Source organism: Emydura macquarii, unplaced genomic scaffold (assembly GCF_026122565.2).
Source record: "Emydura macquarii macquarii isolate MOO-44397 ecotype Brisbane River unplaced genomic scaffold, CSIRO-AGI_Emac_v2 contig_3296, whole genome shotgun sequence".
Classification (NCBI taxonomy): domain Eukaryota; kingdom Metazoa; phylum Chordata; order Testudines; family Chelidae; genus Emydura; species Emydura macquarii.
Genome location: NW_027133433.1, coordinates 261,404 through 271,669, shown reverse-complemented (window position 1 = coordinate 271,669; position 10,266 = coordinate 261,404). Strand labels below are relative to the sequence as shown.

The following is a 10,266-nucleotide window of genomic DNA, read 5'->3' as shown; positions in this document are numbered from 1 at the left end:
TGGTTCAGGGAAGGTCCATGGCCTGTGTTATCCAGGAGTCCAGATTTCAGTGGTCCCTTTTGCCCTTAGAATCTATGGATCTAGGAACCTCTGGACCTGAATCAGCTGTAGCTCCATCAGAGTCAACAGGGCGGACCCGTATCTGGGGTCAATGGGTGTTGCTCCATTACTGAAATCAAGTCAGCATCACTCCATGGATTTAAATAATGAGCCACACCCACTGAGGCCAGGAGGGGATCTGGCCTCTTGCCCTTCGCAAGCATGGAAACCTGTTCCCTTCCTGATCACGAAGAGTGATCACCTTCAACCCTGAAACATGAGGATTTATAGCCTTCCAATAAACCACATTCATTGGGAAATGCTGAATATGCATCAGAGGCGAAAGCCATCACATTATCATCCTCACCCCTAGGAAATGGACAGGTCATTTATTGCCCTTCTCCTGGACACAGAACCTGCAAACACCATGTTTCAAAAGATGCTTTATTTGACTATAATAAAATCAGCTAGAGGAACAAGCACGGCTGGGTTCAGACACAAGGCTGATTACGCCACCAGCGTCTATTGATCAGAAGAGATCTTTGTTGAGAGAGCTGAGGGGCTAGAGTGGGGCTTGCTCCTTTTATTTAATTTCTAATGTCACAATTCTTTCTCCTCCCGGCTCTGGGGCTGTCACCTGAAAAGGAAAGAAAGACAGACCTTCAGCACCATCCCATTGGCTAGGCAGTGGTATGGCAGAAAAGGGTTAGAGTGGATCCCAAATTGAGCATGAGTCAACAATGTGATGAGTTTGTGCAAAAGGCAACTATAATTCCAGGTTGTATTAACAGGACTGTCGTATGTAAGACACAGGAGGTAACTGTCCTGTTCTAGCTGGCATTGGTGAAGTCTCAGCTGTGTCCAGTTTTGGGTACTGCACTTTAAAGGCAGATGTGGACAAACTGGAGGGAGTCCAGAGAAGAGCAACCAAAATGACCAAAGATTTAGAAAACCCGACCTAGGAGGGGAGGTTGAAAGAACTGGACACGTTGAATCTTGAGAGGGGAAGGCTGATGGAGGATCTGATAACAGTCAGTGGTGGTTAGAAAGTGGATGGAGCTCAATTGTTCTCCATGGCCAGCAAGGGAAGGACAAGATGGAATTGGTTGAGTTTGCAACTGGGAAGATTTAGGTTAGATACCCGGAAAAACGTTCTCTCTCTAAGACTAGTTCAGCACTGGAGCAGGTTACCTAAGGGAGGCTGCAGCATCCCCGTCATTGGAGGATTTTAAGAACTGGCTAGACAAAACATCCGTCAGGGATGGTCTAGGTATATTTGGTCCTGCTCAGCATGGGCGGGGGACGCTGAGCTCCCTGCCAGCCCTATAGCACTGATTCTGATTCCAGAGTTGGATGGTTGGTTGGATGTGTGTGCGGATTGATGAGGGTGATAGGGATGGGGGGTGGGTAAAGGGATGGATGAAGAGTCACCAAGCTTGGGTCCCCTCACGCCGGGCGCCACCCAGACACCAGGTTGCTGAGATCGGAGCTCCCTTAGAGCATGCGCTGCAGAGACAGTGCCCAGAAGTGTTCCCCGTGTAACTAGACAAAAAGAACATCATCCCCCTGGTCCAGACGGGGATGCTATAAACAGAGGCAATCCTCCCGCCCTGCTCCTACCTGTCTCATTCAGAGCAGTAGCTCCACTGATGATCCCGGTCATAGTTGTCGGTGGTGGAACACCAGAACTTCCCCGTGGATGTATTCAGGTTGGTGCAGGTGTGGAATTTAAAATTGTTGTAGATGAAGGGGAAGACACAGGGTTTGCCATGGGTGGGGTGGTCGTAGTCTGCAGGTCAAACGCACCAACACCAAGTGACTACCATGGCCAGAATCAAGGACAGCAAATAGCAAACACAAGCAGCATCAGACCATGAGCAAAACACTTGGTTAGACAGCTCCCCAGGCAGCTTAGGGCTAGGGGAGAGAAAGTCGCTCTGTGGGTAGGGGCACTGGCTGAGCAACAAGAGATTTGCGTGCTATGTCTGGCTCTGCTGGGTGACCTTTCACAAGGCACGGCCCAGCTCTGTGCCTCAGTTTCCCCACTTCTGCAAGGTGGAGCGAAGGAGCCAAAGATGCCAGGGGGACAGGCAAAAAATGTCTGTGCTGCTGGGGACTACGTGGGCAAAAGCTGTTAGATGGCTTGTGGGTCCAATGGGAAAGTGGAGTTAACCAGTTTATACACGTGCAGGTGGTTAGACATAGCCATGCCCAGATGTGATTTTGGGGTGCATCCTCTGTGGTAATTTGGTGTATCAGTCAAGGCTTCTAGTTACTAGTGTGAGATTTGGGGGCTCTCGTTGCTGGGTGCCCCCCCCCTCAGACACAGAGTCACTGAGATCAGGGCCCTGTCGCGCCAGGCGCTGCCCAGACAGACAGATCTACAGTCCCTGTCTCAAAGTGCTTCCAATCTAAACAGCCATAAGAAGGAGCCCTGTCACCCTTGAATAAGTGGGATCTGAGACCCAAGGCAACTTGGGGAATGGTTTTAAGACCTGCTACCCATGAACTTCAGCTTGCTCATCATTTCCAAAGGGTGGAGGTGGGGAAATCAAAAAACCATCCCACCAGCTCCTAACGGACTCACCCAAGAAGTTGGTGACAGAGCCAGGAACTGAACCCTGACCTTGGGGAGCCAAACTCCTTACCCGCGAGGCTCAACTTCCTCCATCCCCTGCCGTACCTGGCATGGAACAGTGAGTCCACCTCTTGTCTGTGTCGTAATTCTTGGTGGTGCTGCACCACAGTTTTTCTGAGTTCCACCCTTCACTGATGCAGGTGTGGCGTATTTTGTTTTTGTAGATGTAGGGGAACGCACAGCTCTTTCCAGCCGCGTTCCCACCCAGGACTAGGGAGGTAAAGGGAGAAGGTTATAGACACGGCCAACACATCCACCTGCCTACAGTCTAAAGGCTCCCACATCCCAGTAGGACCCGGCCATCCACCACGAATACCCAAGAAATCTCAGAAAGGCTTAGAGATCCCATGGCCAGAAAGGACCGTTGAGATCATCCAATCTGACCTCCTGTATAACACAGGCCAGAGAACGTCCTCTGATTATCTCTGTATTGAACCCAGTAACTTGGGTTGCATAGGATCAGGGTTGCATAGATGATTAGGGTTGGAAGGGACCTCAGGAGGTATCTAGTCCAACCCCCTGCTCAAAGCAGGACCAACCCCAACTAAATCATCCCAGCCAGGGCTTTGTCAAGCCAGCCCTTAAAAACTTCTAAGGATGGAGATTCCACCCCTCCCTAGGTAACCCATTCCAGTGCTTCACCACCCTCCTAGTGAAAAAGATTTTCCTAATATCCAACCTAGACCTCTCCCACTGCAACTTGAGACCATTGCTCCTTGTTCTGTCATGGGCCACCACCGAGAACAGCCTCGCTCCATCCTCCCTGGACCCCCCCTTCAGATAGTTGAAGGCTGCTATCAAATCCCCCCTCACTCTTCTCTTCTGCAGACTAAACAAGCCTCAGCCTCTCCTCATAAGTCCTGTGCTTCAGCCCCCTGATCATTTTTGTTGCCCTCCGTTGGACTCTTTCCAATTTGTCCACATCCTTTCTGTAATGGGGGGCCCAAAACTGGATACAGTACTCCAAATGAGGTCTCACCAGCGCTGAATAGAGGGAATAATCACTTCCCTTGATCTGCTGGCAATGCTCCTACTAATGCAGCCCAATATGCCATTAGCCTTCTTGGCAACCAGGGCACACTGCTGACTCATATCCAGCTTCCTGTCCACTGTAACCCCCAGCTCCTTTTCTGCTAAACTGCTGCCTAGCCCGTCGGTCCCCAGTTTCATTAAAGTATCTTCTGGAATGGTGTCTGGCCTGGATTTGAAGACATCCTCATGACTAAAGCATCATCCAGGAAGGCCAACACTGGGCTGGGGCAGGAACCTGGTTTCTCAAATCCCACAGACGTTGGCCTCGCCATCGGTTCTAGATTTGATTCTGCACTGATTCCATGGTTGTTCCTAGACCCTGGCCTTGAACCTTTCCAGAAGAAATCCCTTAGAAGCTCATTTAGTTGCTGGGAGTGGCGTATCGCGAGCCAAGATCCCATCCGTCAATCAAGCAGACTCCCCTTGCCCAACTCCCGTGGGTATCAAAATGCCACAAGTCCTCACTGGCTCTGGGTACAACAGAGAGATGATGGGAGATCAAGAGGCTCCCGCACAGCTCGGTAAACAGAGCTGGGTGAAACTTTTCAGCTGAAATGTGTTTTGGTGAAAACTACAGATTCGGTGAAACCAAAATGTTTTGTGAATTCACGTCAGTTTTGTCGGATTGTTCGTGTTGAAAAAACGACCAAAAAAAAAAAAAAAAAAAAAGTTGATTCTGCCATTCAAAACGCCTTCTGCTTTCAAAATTTCCTTCTATTTTATTAAACCAAAATTTAGAAAGCTTTTAAAAAAATGCTCAAAATTTAAATGAAAATGTTCCATTCAACCCCAAAGGATTTGTTCCCTACATTTTCAATTCAAATGAAAATTTTTTAAAATTTCATTTTTGGGATCCATCCCAAACAATTTTGTTTCCTGATGTTTTAATTCACCAAAAGTTTGGAAGAAAGTTTCAATTCCACGATCCACCCAAAGTGTTTTTTCCCTTGCTCTTTCGAATCCCATAAAATTTTGAAAAAGTTTGTTTCCAGGATCCTCCCAAAACACATTGCTCCCTGATTTTATGATTAATTGAAAACTGAAATATTTCATTTTCTGGACAACCCAAGACAAAATGTTTTTTCTAATGTTTTGACTCACTGAACATTTCAAAAAATTTCATTTTAGGAATCCACTCGAAACCGGTTTCCTGACTTTTCAATGCAATGAAAAAAACAAAAACAAAAAAACCCTGAACTTTTCATGATCCATCTGAAATGATTCTCCCCCCAATTTTCTGATTCACTGACAATTTCAAAAAAATTAATTTTCATGGCAACCCCCCACCCGATTTTTCTGAATTGCCACCAAACCACAAAGTAATTCTTTGCCCAGCTGTATGGGTAAAGCCAGAATCAGATCTGCCCGAGAGAGAACATACGAAGAAGAGGGGATACATTACTAATGTCAGGACAGTAACTCCACTGCTTTTGCTGATCGTAGTTGTGGGTTGTGGCACACCAGAAATTTCCCAGACTGTCTCCAGCGTTGGTGCAGCTGTAAAACAGCTGTTTTTTGTAGATGAAAGGGAACGTGCACCGCTGGCCGTTGCTGTTCCCCCCGTAGGCTGCAAAGGCGAGAGGAAAGCAGAGTGAAAAGCAGGAAAGCCAAAGAGAGTGACCATCAAGGCTGTTTTCTTAGCAAAAAGGAAAAGCCGGGGTGGGGGTGTCTCGTCTCACTGGTGCGGCCAAAGGTAATTTTTTTTTTTTTTTTTCAGTGGTGAATGACATTGTGCATGTCTCTGACAGCCGCATCAGAAGGAGGTGCCAGGCAATCTGGCTGCACAGGGGAAGCCGTTTGTAGCATGCAGCCCCGCGAGTGTGTTCTATTTGGCCTGCAACCCCAGGTGACAGCTCCAGCGCCACATACCGGCACATCCTCCACAAACTATTTACCTCTGTGCCGACACAGAGTGCTCTGGTCACAGCCGGGACTCACCCTTGCTCAAGCAGAAGCGCCAGCGATGGTCTTTGTCGTAGTTGGGAGTGGTAGCACACCAGGGCCGTCCCATCTTGTCATCTACTGCCGTACAGCTGGAGTAGGTCTTGCCCTTATAGATGAAAGGGAAGACACAAGGGGAGCTGTCCGAATTCTCCCCCACTGTTGGTGGAGAAAGAGGCAAGGGAGCAAAGGGTTAAAAACCGAGCCAAAGGCAGGGCACAGGGCTGGTGATTTGCCTCAAATGTAGAACTGGGTGCGAATTTTCCTGACAAAACCTTTAGTGGAAAAAATGCCAATTCACGGAAACTGAAAGTGTTTGAACATTTTGACAAATTTTGCTGGATTTGACGCATTTTCCAACTGAAGAAATGTTGAGGGGAAAAAGCGCGGAAGTGTTTAGCCACATTTGAAAGGAAAAAAATAAATCTGGGTTTCCACTTGGGAATGCCTTTTTGTTTTGAAACTGAAGCTAATTAGAGTTTAAAAAAAAAAAAGTTAAGAAAAAGAAAATAAATGGTGGAAATGGAAACGGAACATTTCAAAATGATCAAAACGAAACATTTCAATGGAATCGAACTGAAAGAGCATTTGGTTTTTCCATTCACGAATATTTTCGAGGTTTCATTTTTCCCCTCCAATCCAAGGTGGGGAAATGTGTTGAATTCCCAAAAATATTTCTAGGATAGGAAAAAGAAACGTGTCGATCAGCTGCGCTGAGCAAAATTTTGGCTTGGTTTCAATATGGGTGATAAAATGTTCCTTGCTCCTGCAAAACCTATGTAAAAAATGAACGCTTCTTGGCTGCTCATTTCATTTGACCGTTCAGATACCACAGGGTTGGAGATGCTATAAAAACCAGAGTAGAACACAGAGCCGCCGAGATCAGAGCCTGTCACGCCAGGCGCTGTCCAGACATACAGTGAAAACCAGCAATAGAACCCAGGTGTCCTGACTCCATCTCCTATGCTGTCTCCACTGGGCCATGCTACCTCTTCCCCCTCATATTTTGCATACAGTCCAGTTGCAAAGTGCATCCATCCCTTGAGTCTCTACCAGCCCCACGCACCTGTCGTGCCGCAGTACCTCCATCGACGGTTCACTTCGTAGTTGCTTGTGGTAGCACACCAGGGCCGGTTTGCATCGTCCATGGTGCAAGCCGAGTACTTCTTGCCTTTGTAGGTGAATGGGAACGTACAGGGCTCCTCTGAATTCCCGCCCAGCACTGGGGAGAGAGATGGGATGATGGGAGACAGAGAGCATGCTGGGTAACTCAAACCAGAACTGCCCAAAGTTGAGCCCGTTGCCAAGTCAATAAAACCCATCCCCTCAGCCCCCCAATTGCTGGCCACTGTCCTCCAACCACCCGAGGATAGTGCAGGAAATGGGGGTCAGGAGAGGGGAGCCCAAGTGTGGGCTAGCAGGGAGCTGTGGGTCGGGATTGAGGGGGCATCTGCAGAGCTGGGGTGGGGGAACCCAGGACTGGGCTAGCAGGGGGCTCTGGGTTGGGGGCACTGGTAGAGCTGGCGGGGAGCCCAGGGCTTGGCTAGCAGGGGGCTGCAGGTTGGGGGGCTCTGGCAGAGCTGGGTGCGTGGGAGGATGCTGGGTGCGGCTGTGTTCCATGACCAGAGAGTCCCCGGAGGCGCCATACTTGTGTCAGGGCAGTAGCTCCAGCGCTTGTCCGCGTCGTAGCTCGCCGTGGTGGCACACCAGGGCTGGGCCCCGTGGCTCAGGTCCGTGGTGCAGGTGTGGAAGGTACGGCAGTGGAACACGAAGGGGAAGAAGCAGGGCTGGCCGCCCGCGTTCCCACCATAGACTGGGGGGAGACACAGACAGGGGCCGTCAGGGGGTGGGACTCCCTGGGGGGCAGCACAGACAAGCTTAGACTCCTCACCCCACTCTGGGTAAGGCCCAACACGGCCCCCAGAGACGGGGAGCCTGCTGCCACCCCGCAAGGGTCTGACCCACAGACAAACAGACAGACAGGGGGTGTATGGGGCTGGACAGACAGACAGGCAGAGGCGGGGTGTATGGAGTTAAGCAGACAGACAGAGGGGGTGTATGGAGCTAGACAGACAGAGGCGGGGTGGTGCATGGGGCTAGACAGACAGACAGAGGGGGTGTATGGGCTAGACAGACAGACAGACCAGGTGGCTCTGCTCTGACCAGCCTCTGGGGGCGTTGCTGGTGCCGGGCAGATGGCAGCCAAGTGCCTGGACCTGGATCCAACCCACCGGTCCCGGGCACATGGAATCACAAGCGGGGAACATGATACTCGTCCACGCTGCCCACCGCTGCCCCTGTCCCCATCCCCCATCTGACCCGGTTCCCCTCCCTTCCCCCAGCTGGCCCCCGTCTCTGCCCCATCTCCCAGCTGTCCCTGCCCCGTCCCATCCCCCACCCCATTCCGCTGCTGCCCCCTGTGCCGGTCGCCCAGCCCCATCCTGCCCCGGGCACTCACCCTCCGTGGTGCAGAACTTGTAGGCCTTGTCCCGGTCGTAGTTGGATGTGGTGGCGCACCAGGGCCGGTTGCTGTCCACCGTTGTGCAGGCCACATAGACCTTGCCCTTGTAGATGAAGGGGAAGACGCAGGGGGCAGGGTCTGCACCTGGTCACGAACACGGAGCAGAGATCAGAAAAAGTGGCAACGGCCACCTGGGGGCCCCTCAAAACCTAGCAGGTAGAGCACTGAGCTGGGAGCCAGGATGCCTGGGTTCTCTCCCTAGCTCAGGGAGGGGAGGGGGGTCTAGTGGTTAGAGCAGGTGGGGGCTGGGAGCCAGGACTCCTGCTCTCCAGCTCTGATCTGCTGGGCTGACATGTCGCACAACACTTCAGAAAACACACTGTGCTATTCCACACAACAACAGGGTGTCCCTCAGCACGCACTGCCCAAGAACACTGCACCACCGCCCCCGTGCACGATAATCCACAACACACTGCTCCACACAGAGTGCATTACACGACACAACAAAACAGTACGCGGAGCCCTCCCCGAGCACCCTACTACGCTGCTCCACAACAGCCAGTTACACTTCACAGCACACAGACTGCACCTCAGCGTACGCCTACATGACACCCCAACACACTGCTGCAGAGCCACAGACTGCTACACTACACGCACTCGACTACACAACACCACACACTGCTGCAGAGCCACAGACTGCTACACTACACCACACACTGCTCCACAACACGCACTCGACTACACAACACACTGCTCCACAACACGCACTCGACTACACCACACCACACACTGCTGCAGAGCCACAGACTGCTACACTACACCACACCACACACTGCTCCACAACACGCACTCGACTACACAACACCACACTGCTGCAGAGCCACAGACTGCTACACTACACCACACCACACACTGCTCCACAACACGCACTCGACTACACCACACACTGCACACGCACTCGACTACACCACACCACTACACCACACCATACACTGCTCCAGAGCCACAGACAGAGCCACAGACTGCTACACTACACCACACACACACACCACGCACACTATACAACACCACACACGCACTCTACACACACACACTGCTCCACAACACACTCGACTACAGAGAACCACAGACTGCTACACTACACAACACCACACACTGCTCCACAACACGCACTCGATTACACAACACACTGCTTCACAACACGCACTCAACTACACAACCCCACACACTGCTCCAGAGCCACAGACTGCTACACTACACAACACCACACACTGCTCCAGACTACACAACACCACACACTGCTGCAGAGCCAGACTGCTACACTACACCACACCACACACTGCTCCATAACACGCACTTGACTACACAACACCACACACTGCTCCACAACACGCACTCGACTACACAACACCACACACTGCTCCACAACATGCACTCGACTACACAACACCACACACTGCTCCACAACATGCACTCGACTACACACCAACACCCTGCTGCACAGCCACACACTCTGCCACACTACACACCAACACACACCCCGAGCCCTTATCTCCCTTACCCTGGATGCCCTCGCAGAGCAGCACCAGGGGCAGGGCCCAGCCCAGGATGCACGCGGCTATGGGTGAAGCCATCCTCCTCTCCTCACCACTCCAGCCCCAGACTAGAGCCCCAGCCCCATATATAGAGCCTCCCTTGGGGCTCCGCCCCTTAGCCGCCCCATGGGACTGGCCCTGCTCACCAGACGGCTTGCCATGTCACCACCCTGCCACACCCACAGCAAACCATCAACTGTCTGCTTTCTGATGCCAGCCCCCCCAGCCCCAGCCAGCTGGGGAAGCACCCTAGACCCCTCGCTCCATGGCTATGACGGTCTCATTGTCCCCCTGCCACAGGCCATAAAAGCCACACTCAAGGCCCAGGGACCCAGATCCACAAAGATATTCAAAATCAGTGGAAATTAGGTGCTTAAATATCCATGTGGATCTGGAGAAGCATGAGATTCAATCCCTCCTGGGTGTGACGGTCGGGAATTTTTGCCGTGAATTTCCAGTGGGTCAAATCTCATTTGACCTTCCAGGGTAAGAAAATTTTTGAGATTTCAACTTTTTGGGACTGGAAACTTTTCAATTTTTCAGGATGTCAACTTTGCATG

The 10,266-nt window shown here is 51.4% G+C and overlaps 1 protein-coding gene across 1 annotated transcript; it reads right to left on the bottom strand.

Annotated features, from left to right (window-relative positions):
- Positions 1-451: 451 nt before the first annotated feature.
- LOC137143148 (epididymal sperm-binding protein 1-like) lies at positions 452-9,745 on the bottom strand. Its single transcript, XM_067532773.1, has 9 exons — positions 9,673-9,745; positions 8,109-8,255; positions 7,299-7,463; positions 6,717-6,872; positions 5,648-5,809; positions 5,112-5,276; positions 2,723-2,887; positions 1,660-1,828; positions 452-676 (listed from the first exon to the last, which is right to left on the bottom strand). The coding sequence occupies exons 1-8, from the start codon at positions 9,743-9,745 to the stop codon at positions 1,665-1,667; spliced, it is 1,197 nt and encodes a 398-aa protein (XP_067388874.1). The 3' UTR covers positions 452-676; positions 1,660-1,664.
- Positions 9,746-10,266: the final 521 nt, after the last annotated feature.

Bases quoted from the DNA above. Each gene is read 5' to 3' on its own strand.
- LOC137143148 (XM_067532773.1), bottom strand. From the start codon at position 9,745: ATGGCTTCACCCATAGCCGCGTGCATCCTGGGCTGGGCCCTGCCCCTG. The intron at 6,873-7,298 runs GTATGGCGCCTC...CTCTCTCCCCAG, and splicing joins GAGCTACTGCCCTGACACAA to TGCTGGGCGGGAATTCAGAG. The intron at 5,810-6,716 runs GTGCGTGGGGCT...CTCCACCAACAG, and splicing joins GAGGTACTGCGGCACGACAG to TGGGGGAGAATTCGGACAGC.